This window comes from Cherax quadricarinatus, unplaced genomic scaffold, assembly GCF_038502225.1.
Source record: "Cherax quadricarinatus isolate ZL_2023a unplaced genomic scaffold, ASM3850222v1 Contig37, whole genome shotgun sequence".
NCBI lineage: Eukaryota > Metazoa > Arthropoda > Malacostraca > Decapoda > Parastacidae > Cherax > Cherax quadricarinatus.
In genome coordinates, this window is record NW_027195063.1 from 223,134 (window position 1) to 240,952 (window position 17,819).

General features: G+C 40.3%; 1 protein-coding gene across 1 annotated transcript in view; it reads right to left on the bottom strand.

Moving 5' to 3' along the window:
* Window positions 1-5,957: 5,957 nt before the first annotated feature.
* LOC128700970 (leucine-rich PPR motif-containing protein, mitochondrial) overlaps window positions 5,958-17,819 on the bottom strand; it is a 31,657-nt gene continuing 19,795 nt past the window's right edge. Inside the window, exons 10-18 of the mRNA XM_053794488.2 lie at window positions 17,193-17,303; window positions 16,720-16,887; window positions 15,355-15,495; window positions 14,075-14,270; window positions 13,132-13,348; window positions 11,273-11,416; window positions 10,885-11,035; window positions 8,017-8,176; window positions 5,958-6,248 (exon numbers count right to left, since the gene is read on the bottom strand). Of these exons, the coding sequence (XP_053650463.2) occupies window positions 6,106-6,248; window positions 8,017-8,176; window positions 10,885-11,035; window positions 11,273-11,416; window positions 13,132-13,348; window positions 14,075-14,270; window positions 15,355-15,495; window positions 16,720-16,887; window positions 17,193-17,303 (1,431 nt within the window). The 3' untranslated portion in view covers window positions 5,958-6,105. The remainder of the gene's footprint in view (window positions 6,249-8,016; window positions 8,177-10,884; window positions 11,036-11,272; window positions 11,417-13,131; window positions 13,349-14,074; window positions 14,271-15,354; window positions 15,496-16,719; window positions 16,888-17,192; window positions 17,304-17,819) is intronic.

A 17,819-nucleotide genomic window follows, 5' to 3' on the forward strand; every position in this document is an offset into this window, starting at 1 on the left:
CATCTATCATCTATCCTTCCACTATCATCTATCCTTCCACTACCATTTATCATCTATCCTTCCACTACCATCTATCGTCCATCCTTCCACTATCATCTATCCTTCCACTACCATCTATCATCTATCCTTCCACTACCATCTACCATCTATCCTTCCACTACCATCTATCATCTATCCTTCCACTACCATCTATCATCTATCCTTCCACTACCATCTATCATCTATCCTTCCACTACCATCTATCATCTATCCTTCCACTACCATCTATCATCTATCCTTCCACTACCATCTATCATCTATCTTTCCACTACCATCTATCATCTATCCTTCCACTATCATCTATCCTTCCACTACCATCTATCATCTATCTTTCCACTACCATCTATCATCTATCTTTCCACTACCATCTATCATCTATCCTTCCACTATCATCTATCCTTCCACTATCATCTATCCTTCCACTACCATCTATCATCTATCCTTCCACTACCATCTATCATCTATCCTTCCACTACCATCTATCATCTATCCTTCCACTACCATCTATCATCTATCCTTCCACTACCATCTATCATCTATCCTTCCACTACCATCTATCATCTATCCTTCCACTACCATCTATCATCTATCTTTCCACTACCATCTATCACCTATCTTTCCACTACCATCTATCATCTATCCTTCCACTACCATCTATCATCTATCCTTCCACTACCATCTATCATCTATCCTTCCACTACCATCTATCATCTATCCTTCCACTACCATCTATCATCTATCCTTCCACTACCATCTATCATCTATCTTTCCACTACCATCTATCACCTATCTTTCCACTACCATCTATCATCTATCCTTCCACTACCATCTATCATCTATCCTTCCACTACCATCTATCATCTATCCTTCCACTACCATCTATCATCTATCCTTCCACTACCATCTATCATCTATCTTTCCACTACCATCTATCATCTATCCTTCCACTACCATCTATCATCTATCTTTCCACTACCATCTATCATCTATCCTTCCACTATCATCTATCCTTCCACTACCATCTATCATCTATCCTTCCACTACCATCTATCATCTATCCTTCCACTACCATCTATCATCTATCTTTCCACTACCATCTATCATCTATCTTTCCACTACCATCTATCATCTATCTTTCCACTACCATCTATCACCTATCTTTCCACTACCATCTATCACCTATCTTTCCACTATCATCTGTCCTGTGGTGGTGATCAACTTCAACTCCGAGGGACTGATTGCTCAATCTTTACATCTCTACTGCTTCTACTCCCTCTGTATTTGACTGAAGACGCCCACTGTGCAGACTCAACATATCATCAATAATGACACACAGATGTTGGACATCTGTCTTAGTCTTCAATATTTACATAATTTCCAACAACACAGGAGTCACATGATCACAATGGAAATAAGTCGCTGTGTCTGACTTTTTTGGGTTATCCCAGGTTATCCCAGGTTATCCCAGGTTATCCCAGGTTCTCTACACATATGTTGCTATGTATGATAATTCTATGTAACTATTTGTGTATATCTGAATAAACTTACTTACTTACCTCCTGTGATATGTCACTGTGTCACTCACACAATGACATGTTAACCTCTGTGTGTTAGAAGTGACTGGTCACAGACCGGGCCACGGGGGTGTTGACCCCTGATGTGAGACCTGAGGTATCCCAGCAAGTGAGGTCGTCTCCTGTGTTATCCCAGTGCTTAACATTATTATAATTATTATAATCATGGGGGAGCGCTAAACCCAGAGGATTATACAGTGCATGTGGTGGGGGGGGGGATGAAAGGCCTTCAGGCTCAATTCAGGGAACTGGAGCACAGCTCCAATTCCCTAGATCAAGAGCCCCTCACCAGCATCAAGGAACCTCCCTTGAGGGGCCCAGTGCTTTACATTATTATTATTATAATCAAACAAGAAGCGCTAAGCCACAAGGACTATACAGCCCAGTGCTTTACAGAATAGGGAATACCATAAGAGGGTGTCCAGAGGTCCCACTCACCAGACCTCTCACCAACCTCTCCCTCTCTAGCTGTTTCCTTAAGGTTATATGGTCCTTAAAGCACCCCCCCCCCCTCCCCATAAGGCATATGGTCCTTAAAGCACCCCCCCCCCCTCCCCATAAGGCATATGGTCCTTAAAGCACCCCCCCCTCCCCATAAGGCATAAACCACACCAGTTTACAAAGGACCTGACTTAAGCTGAGAGACGTGTCTGACAGCTATTTGCCAAGGCGTGTGACAATATACTGGAGTTAGGTCTCCCTTAGTGACCTCACAAGGTTAAGGTCCCAGGACCAAATTATTATTATAATCAAGGGGGAAGCGCTAAACCCAGAGGATTATACAGCACCTGGGGGGGATGTGGAAGGCATTCAGGCTTAATTCGGGGAACTGGAGCACAGATCCAATTCCCTAAATCAAGAGCCCCTCACCAACATCAAGGAACCTTCCTTGAGGGGCCCAGGACCAAAATATTATACATGTCCTGGTGTCTGTTAACTTGTCTTTCTAAAGCAGTTTGTGGGTATCTATGGCCTCCAGGCTGAGGGACTGATTATCTCAAAGTCCTCCTCGTCTTTCACCTTTCTTTGTATAGGACTGAGGAGTGCACTTGGTCAAGCATTACCACAATGAAGATTCCCAGATGTTGCACAGGTGTCTTTATCTTGCATAGCTCTCTAGAACGAAGAAGAGAGGGAATACCTGCCCATGCTAGGTAGGTTTCAGTTACACCCACTTTAGAAGCACTGTTGAAGGCCTACTGGTCCACTAGGCCCACTGGTCCAGTAGGCCTACTGGGAGTGTGTTGCAAGTTTAATAAACAGGTGTCATGGGAATATTCAGTGAAGAGCATTTCAATGTGTGGGACCCAAGACTTTTTAGCATACTACCAGCAGATATGATATTACTGGAACAGTGATGGAAGTTCTCACAGCACCAACAGCCTGGTTGAACAAGGAAGCCTGGCTGCAAGCTGGGCTGTACCAACAGCCTGTTTCAACAAGGAAGCCTGGCAACAGGTTGGGCTGTACCAACAGCCTCATTGAACAAGGAAGCCTGGCAACAGGTTGGGCTGTACCAACAGCCTCATTGAACAAGGAAGCCTGGCAACAGGTTGGGCTGTACCAACAGCCTGTTTGAACAAGGAAGCCTGGCAACAGGCTGGGTAACAGGAGTCATACAGCCCTCAAAACAGGTCACAGGTATCACACAGTGTACATGGTAAAGTCTGGATTAATAAAACCTTATATTTATTACACCTCTTTATTTTGCTTTCGTTATGGTCATAATACATTGCAAAATATAACACACGCTTACATAGTAGTCAAACTATATACATCATACACATTATTTACAATAACTTAGAGGGACAAGTCACAGAATGAGTTGGGGTTAGAACCCACGGTGGGCAGGACTTGAAACTCACGGGTCACTGACTTGTGTGACTTGGACCTGACTAGCTTGGGCCAGTAGGTGACTTGGACCTGCATAGCTTGGGCCAGTAGGTGACTTGGACCTGCATAGCTTGGGCCAGTAGGTGACTTGGACCTGCATAGCTTGGGCCAGTAGGTGACTTGGACCTGCATAGCTTGGGCCAGTAGGTGACTTATACCTGACTAACTTGAACCAGTAGGTCTTCTGCAGTGCTTGTTCCTTCTTAAGTGGATGTGACTTGGCCCTGACAGGCTTTGGCTATGAAACTGTTCTATTTGTAATATTTTTAATAAATTACTCCATGGGTGGGTTATTATCCTTCCTCCGTAAGCCATACTCCTCATAAGAGGCGACTGAACTCCAAACTCCTCCTAATCTTCAAAGATTCTTCTTTGTATTGGACTGAAGAAGTCACTGGCTGGTGACACGTCTCCACAATATAGAAGGTGGCTTAGCGCTTCCTTTTGATTATAATAATAATAATAATCCACACTATAGATACCTATGTGTTGCACAAGTGATGGGTATAAGCGTAACCATAATTTTTAAAATAGTGAAGGGGTAAGCCAGGAGAAGGCATCAGTCAGATGACCAAAAGTTCCAGCTATGGGTCATCATATAACCATGGGCTTTCTACATGCACAACTAAACGTCACTCATCTCCCTACAAACATTGTATCATGTGGAGATATATCTTTGACCTTGGCTTTAACCAAAATTTCATAGCACATATAAAGGCCTTCATAGGTCACAATATTCTATTTTGGACAAACCTTTTCAATCACATTTACAGAAAATCATACAAGATGAACTTTATAAGAGCTTACTGTACGTTTGCAGAGCTCTTATGAAAAGTTCCGTCCAGGATTGACCTTCATGAACTATATCATATTTTCTGGCAAATAAAGTCCAGGAGCATTACAAGTACGGTGGTACCTCGGGATACGAACCTAATCCGTTCCAGAAGGCTGTTCGAGTACCGAACAAATTTGTTCCCGTGAGGAATAATGTAACGTAGATTAATCCGCTTCAGACCCCCAAAAATAAACTTGCAAAAGAACTCACAAAAATACACTTACATAATTGTTCAAGCTCATATCCTGAGGTACCACTGTATTACAACTCTATTACTACAATTAACTGCATGTCCATTTATAAAGCACCACTTGCCAGCAACACAAAGCCTACCCTTGACTCCTGACCTTGATCATATAAGGCACAGGCTGATTTTCCAAGACTTTTGTTGGGAAAAAAGGGACGCCTTATATGCTGGAAAACAGGATACTTGCTGAAAATTATCCTGGACACCACACTGAAGGCTTCCATGACTCTCTGATCATGGGTTCTACCCCCGCCTGTGGTATAGTTTAAAGGCTTCTATATAAACACTGCATCTAACCTGTTGGCAGACACCAATATTTATCCCTACGAGTCATGAGGCAATGATAAGTACAGTGGACCACCGCATAATGATCACCTCCGAATGCGACCAATTATGTAAGTGTATTTATGTAAGTGCGTTTGTACGTGTATGTTTGGGGGTCTGAAATGGACTAATCTACTTCACAATATTCCTTATGGGAACAAATTCGGTCAGTACTGGCACCTGAACATACTTCTGGAATGAAAAAATATCGTTAACCGGGGGTCCACTGTACATGAGAGATAAAAGTACATGTCATTCTTCACTATCGTGATCTTTGGATACTTGTGTTTATGAGGTTATAAAGCAGCTGAGAGAGAACTGGGATTGAAAGGACATTCATGCATATACATAGGATCTATCTGCTGGATATGTTTGAGGGACGTCAGTCACCTCCTAGATCCCACGACCAAAATGTATCCAGTGAAGATGCCCTAAGTGAATGCAAGTGTGTCGTTACATTTGTATTATCAGTATCAATATGCAGGCAGTCCTCGACTTACGATGGGTTTACGTTCCAACGAACCCATCATGAGTCAAAAACATTGCAAGTTGAAAATATTTTAAGTCGAATATGAATATATGATAAAAAAATAAGTAAATAAATAGCTACTGTCACTGAAAAATAAACAGATAATAACTGTAACTAAATACCAGTATTGAATACAAGTTAGGAACTGCCGCCATCATGCCGGGTAATTAAGTTTCATCTCAAAAGTAATTGCTTTTGCACCGTCGTAAAGTGCAAATGTCGTAAGTCAAACCATCATAAGCCGAGGAGCGCCTTTATTTTCTACCTCCATAATCTGGTTTTGTATAAATTTACACAAATGACCCACATATAGGAGAATGAAATTTTCTTCCAGCATACTGGCTGTTTCCCGTCAACACAGGAGACCTGTCATCTCCTATGTACGGGTTATTTGTGTTGATAAATGAGACACTTGTGTAACATTTGGCTATCTTTATTCTGGAAACATTTTACCAGCCAGTGGCTTCTTCAGTCCAATGAAGAAAACAGTGGAAGATGAGGACAAGTTTGAGGTAATCAGTCCCTCAGCCTGGAGTTGACATGTTCAGTCCAGAGTATTGTGCCTCTTTATTCTTTCCAGATAAACCTTGATTATAAGGAGAGTATCAACAATTCCTTGAATCAAGAGTCCCTCACTGGCATCAAGGAACCTCCCCTTAAAATATCACTGAATCTGGAAAGGTATTTTCATATTGTTAGCAGCTAGAACCGAGGCCAGTGTAGAGAGGAAGGTCTCCGAGGGTGGCAGACTCTCCTCCTGCATCATCGTCCACAGTGATAATGCCTTATCACCTGCACTCTGAACATCTGAAAAAAGAGAAAATAATGTAATATTTGTAGTAATATTATAAATGAAATGCAATACTGATGAGTGGATGAGTAAGACAGACTCATCACCACAAGACTATTACTTTAAGACACCAAATTGTAATGACACAACTGTAAACAAACCATGGTACAGGTGGGGTTAGAACCCATGGCAAGTGAGTGGTAAAATTCCAGGCCAGTGTATAAGCCACTGGGCCAGTTGGCTGCAATATAATTCATTCAACGAGGTATACTCATACACTATAGGAATCTTATGCAAGTTTTTACAGATGAATCTTCTGTCGGTTCTACGACTCACTTGCCATCTTTATCGCTCCACAAAATATTGTTTCACATGTTTTATTCATTATTGTAATACAGTGGACCCCCGCATAACGATTACCTCCGAATGCGACCAATTATGTAAGTGTATTTATGTAAGTGCGTTTGTACGTGTATGTTTGGGGGTCTGAAATGGACTAATCTACTTCATAATATTTCTTATGGGAACAAATTCGGTCAGTACTGGCACCTGAACATACTTCTGGAGTAAAAAAATATCGTTAACCGGGGGTCCACTGTAGATGGTACAGGAATACCTACAAGATGAAGTTGATAAGAGACACAAGAAGCCATTAGAAACTTTATCAAGACTTGATACTCCATGGAGAAGTGGGTTAGAATCCTTCCTCTATAAACGTGTTGTAGCAAGAAGCTAGTAAACCCTTCTTCTGAATTAATTACTAAATGTAAAAAAGAGAAAAACTCTAGTTTCTTCTTTTTTGAGTCGCCCCGCCTCCGTGGGAGACAGCTAGAGCTAAAAAAAAAAAATTAAGACTTGATAACTCGTGCTGGACAGGCAAAATTCATCTTATTAAAGTTTCCAACTGCTGCTTGTATGTCTTTATCAACTATAAAATTAAATTTATAAAACACAAAACACAAAATAAAACAGGTTTTAAACTCCCCATGAATTAAAACATGCTCCACCCACTTTACAAAAAATACAATGGAAGAATTATATTCAGCCAGGCCTCAATCAGTGCGAATAATGAATCCTGTTGATCAGGTCCTGACCCACCGCCAGGCCTGGTCATGGACAGGGTCGCGGGGGCATTGACCCCTGTAACACCCTCCAGGTAGACATGGATTGGTCACATTTTTCAAATTCGCACTTCAAATTTCAGTAGAACCCCCGTAATCCGTCAATTCGGTTTCCGTGGTTTCAGTTATCCACAGTTTACCGTGGCCCAAAAATAAGCCTTAATTTTGCTTAATAATGGGCACAAAGCACAGTAACAGTGACGGTGGCAGTTCTTCAAAGCCGAAGAGAAGCCGTGAAGAGTTTCCCATCAGTGAAAAAGTGATAATTCTCCGCTTCTTGTGCATAATTTATCAATTAAACTTTACCATAGGTACGTGAGCAAGAAACAACTTATATATAGAATTCACTACTATCCACGGTTTCAGGTCTCTGTGGTAGGTCTTGGAATGTATCTCCCGCAGATACCAGGGCATTACTGTGTATGCAATTTTTGGGCACAATTAATTTTGCACTAAATCAAAATTTTGTTAATCGAGACCTAGCTGTATACACAAATAATTCAAACCTACAAGAATGACACTTAAGGTAACATTTCTGTCCAACTTGGACCATTAACAAGTCAGTCCAAGTCGGACTAAAATGCTACACATTTCAGTCCCATAAGTGCGTGTTATTCGTGCATTGTTCCAGTTACAGTGTTGTGATGCTTTATTTTCCACTAACAATATATGTTGAGGAGAGAGGAGAAGACTCTGTGACGGTCAACGAGGGTGTTTCCTCTCGAGGCGGTGAGGAAGTGGCGTAAAGCATCGTCTTGCTCAGTCTTCAAGTACCGGTCAAACTGACGGTTCAGCAGCTTCATGTCCAACTCTTCACCCAAGTTCTGAAAGAAACAATGTTTTTTCAACAAACCGGCTATATCCCACCAAGGTAGAAATATAATTAATAAATCAATTATATTCTTAATCATAGCTGCATTATTATTATTACTATTATTATTATTATTATTATTATTATTATTATTATTACTATTATTATTATTATTATTATTATTACTATTATTATTATTATTATTATTATTATTATTTTTTTTTTTTTTTTTTTTTTCAACAAGTCGGCCGTCTCCCACCGAGGCAGGGTGACCCAAAAAAGAAAGAAAATCCCCAAAAAGAAAATACTTTCATCATCATTCAACACTTTCACCACACTCGCACATTATCACTGTTTTTGCAGAGGTGCTCAGAATACAACAGTCTAGAAGCATAAACATATAAAGATACACAACATATCCCTCCAAACTGCCAATATCCCAAACCCCTCCTTTAAAGTGCAGGCATTGTACTTCCCATTTCCAGGACACAAGTCCGACTATATGAAAATAACCGGTTTCCCTGAATCCCTTCACTAAATATTACCCTGCTCACACTCCAACAGATCGTCAGGTCCCAAGTACCATTCGTCTCCATTCACTCCTATCTAACACGCTCACGCACGCTTGCTGGAAGTCCAAGCCCCTTACCCACAAAACCTCCTTTACCCCCTCTCTCCAACCCTATTATTATTATTATTATTATTATTATTATTATTATTATTACTGATATTATTATGCCAGGAGCAAGAGGCTAGTAACTCCTTCTCCTGCATACATTCCTAAAGTTAAACAGAGAGACCCATTTTTCTTTTTAGGTCACCCTGCCTCAGTGGGATATGGCCGGTTTCATGAAAAAAAAATTAGTAGTAGTAGTAGTGATATTATTACTACTTTTCTAACTCTGGCCATCTCCCACTGAGGCAGGGTGACCCAAAAAAAAAGAAACACTTCCAGCACAATGGAAATAAGTCACTCTGTCTGACTTTTTTGGGTTATCCCAGGTTCTCTACACATATGCTGCTATGTATGATAATTCTATGTAACTGTATTTGTGTATACCTGAATAAACTTACCATCACTCACTCCAACACTGTCTTGCCAAAGGGCCACTGAAACTATAATTCAAAACTGAAGAATCTCCACCTCTCCAATTATTATTAATTAATGATTTACTAATTCTCCATGGGGAAGTGGAACAGAATTCTTCCTCCGTAAGCCATGCGTGTTGTAACAGGCGACTAAAATGCCGGGAGCAAGGGGCTAGTAACCCCTTCTCCCGTATAAATTACTAAATTTAAAAGAGAAACTTTCGTTTTTCTTTTTGGGCCACCCTGCCTTGGTGGGATACGGCCGGTGTGTTGAAAGAAAGAAGAAAGATTTACTAATATTATTACTAGTAGCAGTAGTATTATACAGGTATTCATAGCAATTATACAGTGCCTGGAGAATGGTAGGTAATTAGAATTGATCTGAATGGGAGCCCTGTTCTTTGTATTAACTCCAGCTTTGTAGGGAAGGTTGCAAAGGCCAATCAGGACACACAAAATCACTGGCAGTGCTTCTAGCCAATAGGATAACTTGTTTTCATCCTTGCCAGCCAATTGGAGAGTCCTAACTCCTTCCCATGGGGTGTGAGGATTTGAGACGTGAATCAGCGCAGTGCTAGACTATAGAGGCAGTAGTCGCCAATCACACGTAAGTACGAATAATGACTGATTGGGCTAGATTTCAGAAGAAATTAATGAAGAATCTATGAAAGTTACTGAAAAATCACAAGAGAAAATTTTGTTTTAGAAAGAGCTAATGTAATAAGACATTCATGGTACCTTGATACCTTGATGCAGGTAAGTGATTCTTAAGGGACTTATCCTCCCCTTCCTTGGATCAAATCTGAACACCTCCCATTCCCCAGGTGTTGTATGACCAATACAAGTTTAGTACAGTGGAACCCCGAATACTGGCCTTAATTCGTTCCAAAAGGCTGTACGAGTGCCGTTACTGAACGAATTTGTTCCCATAAGGAATAATGTAAATTAGACTAATCTGTTTCAGACCCCCAAAAATACACTTACAAAAGCACTTACAAAAATACACTTACATAAGTGTTCGAGTTGGGAGCTGTTCGAAATTTGATGTACTACTGTCACCAAATAAGTCAATAAACAAATAATTACGGTAACTAACTAAATACCAGTATTGAAAAGTAAATAAATGAATATAATTTATGGACTTGTCACCTTCACGTTGGGTAATTATCTTATATTTCATCTCAAAAGTAATTGCTTTTGTACCATCGTAAAGTTGAAACATCGTAAGTCGAACCATCCGAAGTCAAGAAGCACCTGTAGTTGTACATTAGTACTGTAAACTACACTACCTTTCTACAGTAGAAAAGAAATACAGAAAGTCCTCAATTTACGAACACGCTGCAGTTTTATAACTGAAGTGTGAGCACGCCTCTGGCAAGACAGTGATGGAGTGAATGATGATGAAAGGTTTTCTTTATTGGACCACCCTGCCTTGGTGGGAGACGGCTGTGGGAGACGGCTGATGTGTTAATAACAAAACAAAAATAAATAATCAACATTGTGTATAATATCATTATTATACGCAATACAGAAGGTCCCCAACATGTCCAAAGGTCAAAGACTTACTGTAAATTTATTATTATTATTACCTAAAATAATTAAGATATTTGACGGCAGGACAGAGAAACACACCTGCACCACTTTCCTGGCCTCCACGGGTTGTCCGGCCTCCAGACATGCAAACAAGAGGTCGTGACGAGCACGTCTTGGCCCGTGGCACTCGGCGATGAGGTTCAGCATGTGGTCCAGTAAGCTGCCAGCAGTGTTCAACTTGCCACTGTCCCTACAACAACATCCCAGCTATACGACAGGCAAATGTTAATCCTTAAATGGGTGAAACTTGAACCTATGGTATGTGATAATGACTACAGTAACATGGTGACAAAATTCCACAACATCGGGCCAAATTCCATAACATGGGGACAAAATTCCATATAGAAACAAAATTCCACATGGGGACAAAATTCCCCAACTAACAAGGGGACATCAAAGCAACTTTCAAGAAAGATGCCAGACTGACCTTGATTCGTCTAAGCAACTCATGCTCTCATTCTGGCACTTTAAATGATGAATGAGATGGATGAGAATTTCGATCCTCATTGGGAGACACTTGTACTTCTTAAGGATCGTTTCAGCTTCCGTCACTGCTGCTGCTAAATCTCCGCTGCGATGTAGAATGTAGACATTACAAAGAAATATTCCAGTGTTGAATCTACGTCACTTTTGTATACAGGAAGTCCTCAACTTACGAATACAATGGAGGTCTTCTGTATTGTGTATAATAATATTATACACAATGATTATATAACAATGATACAGCCTCTCCTCGCTTAACGACGGAGTTCCGTTCCTAAGACCACGTCAGTAAACAAATTCGTCACTAAGTGAGGAACATACTATAATGGTAGTGGGTTTGTGTCAACCATCTTTGATATTGTTTTAATGTCACTTTTGTACCATTTATAACATTTCTGTTCTGGTATATTCTTAAATGTTTATACAGTAGTGTACTGTATATTGTAATAAACAGAATAGAGGAAATCAGCTCTAATATACATTATTTATGCATGCACACTGCTCAGAGCCCCCGTTGTAAGTCCGAGTCATCGGTAAACAAGTACGTCGCTACGTGAGGAGAGGCCGTAATTATACACAATACAGGAGATTCTCAATGTGTTATAAGTCAAGGACTTATTGTAAATAGCCAGGACTCAATTAGTGCGAATAATGAATCACGCTGATCGGATCCTGATCCACTGCTAGGCCTGGTCATGGAGTGGGCTACTGGGGGGGGAACCGTTGACCCTAGGAACACCCTCCAGGTAGACGTGCAGTAGTCGGACTGCTTGCACTCATACTATTTGATTTATATATAATTTTTGCACACAATTTGAAGCGTTTGGGGGAAAACAAGAAATAATTAATTTTACACTAAATCAAAATCTGCACTAAATCAAAATTTGCTCTAAATCAAACTCACACTAATCAAGACCTAGCCAGCCAGGTCTCAATTGGTGCAAGTTCGAACAGTGGGAATTTCAATTTAGTGCAAAACTAATTAACACCAATTTTTCCTCTAAACGCTTCAAATACTTCGCAAAAAATTATATTTTGAATAGCACAAATTCAAATTACGAAACTACTACACAGGATTCATTATTCCCACCAATCGAGGCCTAGCTGTAATAACAAAAGTCTAAAAATTATGAAGACAAAACAAAATAAAAAGGCCAAGAGTATCTAATAGGCCTAAATATTACTGTACATAGAAAATATTACTTTATACAGTTAGCTCTATTATAAAGTACCAAGCCAGGCCTATAACTAGCAGGATAGTGTCCAGTGGACTGATAGTTTTAGGAACAAGCTTGACATGGGTTTGAATCCCACACACACTTCATGGGTAGAATTGTATTGTATTTTATGTAGTGTTTAACCCGAATGGGTCATCGAGTGCAAGGTGCGGTGCTGGCCACAGCCTGGTCTGTGACCAGCCAGGTCACAGACCAGGCTGGTCAGGTCCTGTCTTCCACAAACACAAATTGGTGAGTACAGAAATCAAGTCATCACACATAGTATAAACAACCAATCATGCACAATACAGTGGACCCCCGCATAACGATTACCTCCGAATGCGACCAATTATGTAAGTGTATTTATGTAAGTGCGTTTGTACGTGTATGTTTGGGGGTCTGAAATGGACTAATCTACTTCACAATATTCCTTATGGGAACAAATTCGGTCAGTACTGGCACCTGAACATACTTCTGGAGTGAAAAAATATCGTTAACCGGGGGTCCACTGCATTATAATCAATCACACAGTATAAACAAATAATCAGACACACACACACACAGCAAGGCACAGTGGGAAACTAACCTATTCAATCTGCACTTGACTAGAGCCCCAAGAGTCAAATTATCTGCTCTGACAAAGCCACAGCCAAGAAGTTTACTGAAGAGTTGAGAAGTCAGCTCGCAGTCGCCCGTCGTCGCAGCAGCCATCAACAGATTCCTGCAGTTCCTTCTGATTCCGGTGGCATCAAATGCCACCTTGACGTTTTTCTCAATATATTCTTCAAGCAACAGAACACCCTCTAGAAAATAATATCAGTATACACAAATAACCCTCATCTTAGATGCAATCGATAATGAAAAAACACTCTTTTCCACCCACTGAGAAATTTCTGCATATCGTACGTAGATGGGAAATGTAGTTTATATATGTCAATCACCCTAACTGTACAGAAAGTCCTGGATTTACAAACATATTGAGAATCTCATGTATCTTATTACGAACACACTGAGAATCTCATGTGTCTTATTACGAACACACTGAGAATCTCATGTGTCTTATTACGAACACACTGAGAATCTCATGTGTCTTATTACGAACACACTGAGAATCTCATGTGTCTTATTACGAACACACTGAGAATCTCATGTGTCTTATTACGAACACACTGAGAATCTCATGTGTCTTATTACGAACACACTGAGAATCTCATGTATCTTATTACGAACACACTGAGAATCTCATGTATCTTATTACGAACACACTGAGAATCTCATGTGTCTTATTACGAACACACTGAGAATCTCATGTATCTTATTACGAACACACTGAGAATCTCATGTATCTTATTACGAACACATTGGGGACCTTCTGCATCATGTATAATGATGATATAATAATGATATATGTACATGATAATGATATAACAATATACACAATGCAGAAGATTCTCAATGTGTTTCAAAATCGAGAACTTATTGTACTCCACTTTACAGAAATAAGGTTTATCTTATTTAAGAGTAATTACCTTCGCTTCTTCCTTCTTCTATCAAAAGAGTGCACAGGTCAATAATTTTGAAAGAATCCAGGGAGAACCCAGCATGTTGCACTTGCAATTCGGATAACATGTCCAAGGCTGCATCAGCGTTCCTGCAACTGACATACGCTGCAATAATTCCCGCCATCATTCCGGCACTCGCTTTAATGCCGATCTCTTTTGCCTTCTGCCATGAGTAGATATTAAAGAATAAAAAGATATGATTATTATTATTATCAAAACTAAGTAGTAAACCCACAAGGGTTGAAAAGAATTTTAGCAGATCATAATGTGTGTTATCATATGTTAATAACCATCCTGGCCTGGGACCTGGTCACAAGGATATCGAGAACCAGATTTTTATTATTATGTAAGATGATGGAGGCAAAGAAGGTGTGAAGCGTGGGTTGTACATGTTGCAGCGAGGAGAAGACTGGAGGCAGTGGAGAAGTCGAGTCTAAGGGCAATGTGTGACATGAATATTATGCAGAGAATTAGTAGTGTGGAAATTAGGAGGAGGAGTTACAAAAAGTATTATTCAGAGGGCTGAAAAGGGGTTGTTGAGGTGGTTTCGTCATTTGGACACGGAATAAAATATAATGATTTGAAGAGAATATAAATCTGCCATGGAGGAAAGGAAAGATAGGGGTCAGCCTAGGAAAGGCTGGAGGGAGGGGGTAAAGGTTTTATGTACAAGAGGCTTGGACTTCCAGCAGGCGTGCATGAGCATGTCAGGAACGAGTGGGGACAAATTGTTTTAATGACCTGACGTGTTGTTAGAGTGTGAGGGAAGTAACATTTATGAAGGGATTAGGGAAACTGGTTAGCCAGACTTGAGTTCTGGAGATGTGAAGTACAGTGTCTGCACTCTGAAGGAGGGGTGTTAATGTTGCAGTTTTATAACTGTAGTGTAGGCATGCCTCTGGCAAGACAGTGATGGAGTGAATAATGATGAAAGTGTTTCTTCTTTTTCAGGACACCCTGTTGATAAACAAAACAATAATCTTGTTTTATAAATAAAGTTAAATCATTACCAACGTGTCACTTTAGTTTGAAGGTTATTCAACCAGTAATGTCCTTCCACTTCCAGCAAGACAGTTACTGAGGGATGGTGACTGTATTTCCTTCCTTGGTGACCCTACTATGACCTTTACCCACCATCACTTTACAGATATTAGCCCAGTAAAATGATGTTTCACCACATATATAACACAACAAAGATTGCTATGCTTGTATTTAGAGAATGTAAGATCCATCTACACCTGGCTTACCTTCATGAGAGCTAAAACATGCTGGGGTTGGTTCTTGGTAGCATGCTGGAGCATCAGTTTACGTAGGGTTCCTCGCACGTTCATACCCTTACTCTGTAGTTCCACCATGTGACCATCCAGCTCCTCCAGTGTCATACTCCTCTGAAGTGATGATATTTATCATATACCAATACAGTAAGTCCTTGACTTATTGGTGTATGATATTATTATACACAATACATGATATAGAAGATCAACGTGTCCGTGAGTCGAGGACTTACCGTACAGGTGCTCAACAATTCGCAAAGAGGCGAAATTATTTACAATCATCATCTCTCAGTCCACAGCAGGATTGGAACCTGCAAACTCGGCATCAGAGTACATAGTACTCTATGGAGTCTGGCATTGTGTGTACTCTGATGCTGAGTTTACAGGTTTGAATCCCAGTATGTACATCTATATGTATAAAATTAATTCTAAACACTGATGTACAATGATAATAATAGTACTATTAATAATAGTATGTGCTACCAAAATTAATAATAATAATGATTTAATATTAATGCTGAAAATGAGCTACATAATCAGTATTTAAGTAATTATATTGTGTGTAAAGGTAGAGAGCTGAAAGTGAACATAGATAACAGTAAGGTGATAACGGTATCAAACGATTTAGATAACGAAAAAATGGATATCACATTGGAGAGGAGGAGTATGGAAGAAGTGAATGTGTTCAGATATTTGGGAGTTGATTTGTCAGCAGATGGGTTGATGAAGGATAAGCTTAACCATAGAAATGATGAAGGAAAAAAGGTGAGTGGTGCATTAAGGTATCAGTGGAGCCAAAAAAACTTTATCCATGGAAGCAAAGAAGAGAATGTACAAGAGTATAGTGGTACCAACACTCTTATATGGGTGTGAAGCTTGGGTTGTAAATGTTGCAGCGAAGAAGCAGCTGGAGGCAGTGATGTTGTGTCTAAGGGCAATGTGTGGTGTAAATATTATGCAGAGAATTCGTAGTGCAGAAATTAGTAGGAGGTGTTGAGTTACTAAAAGTATTAGTCAGAGGGCTGAAGAGAGGTTGTGGAGGTGGTTTGGTCATTTAGAGAGAATGGAACAAAATAGAATGACTTGGAGAGCATATAAATCTGTGGGGAAAGGAAGGAGGGATAGGGGTCGTCCTCAAAAACGTTGGAGGGACGGGGGTAAAGGATATTCTGTGGGCGAGGGGCTTGGACTTCATATTCGTATCTGACTTACAATATTTTTGACTTATGTTATGATATTTTCAACATACAATGGGTTTGTTGAAACATAACTCCATTGTAAGTCAAGGACCACGTGTATTATGTATTGTATTGTTTAATGTGATTACCAACAACTTACCGGATGAGGAAGAATATTGTATTCTTGCTCCTTGGGAGGCTGACCCATTCTGGGGTCAAGAATAATATTGATGTTGTTTCTGATTGCCTCTTGTATCGACCTGTTGGACCGGGTCATCAGCAGGTCGGCGGAACTTTCCGAGATTGTTACATCGTTTTTCCTGAGCTCCTGAAAAAGAGTTGTTGAGATGTTATTTGAGATTGAAAATCGCATAAAGTACCAACAAGTTGAATATTACGACACGTGCAACAGTTGAGTATCATTACTAATGAAATGTTTCGCCTACACAGTAGGCTTCATCAGTCAAATACAAAGGGAGCAGTAGTAATAAAATGAAGATGATGTAATCAGTCCATCAACCTTGGAGAAAAAGTATCTGAGGTGAACAGTCCCTCAGCCTGGAGAAGACTTCAGAGACTGACCACAACAAGAGAACACAAGAAGAGAAAAGAGCTACCACAAGGCAAACTAACCTCAAACAAGGGACGAATTTTCTCAACACTCAAGCCGGTCCTCGAAGCCGCCAAGTCCAACACAAACTGTCCACCCCAGTCATCTTCACCGACCTCACTTTCAGTCGTGTCCTGAAAAAACAATATTTTTTCGTATACATCAGTTTTACAGGCTAAGAGCTGTTATCTTACCTCAGCTCATTTCAAAGCTCCGCATTATCTGAGGTATACTGCCACCCCCCAAGATGCCACCCATAACAGTCAACTGACACCCAGGTACATACCTACTTACTGCCAGGTGAACAGTGACAGCAGGTGTAAGGTGACTAACACTGAGGTACCTACTTACTGCTAGGTGAATGGGGACAGCAGGCATAAGGAAACACGCCAAAATTTCCACCCATGCCGAGAATCGAACCATGGGCACTCGCTATGTGACCCAAGCCTGGTACCAAGCAAACCACAGGACACCTTTCCAAAAATTATTTGACAAGAATATACGAGGATGTTACAATGGATTGGTTCGTTTACTTATGTATCAGTTTAGTTGAGATAACACTGTTCTTACCTTCTTTTTCAGCACAATGGCTGTCTCCCACTGAGGCACGGTAACCCAAAAAAGAAACACTTTCACCATCATTCACACAT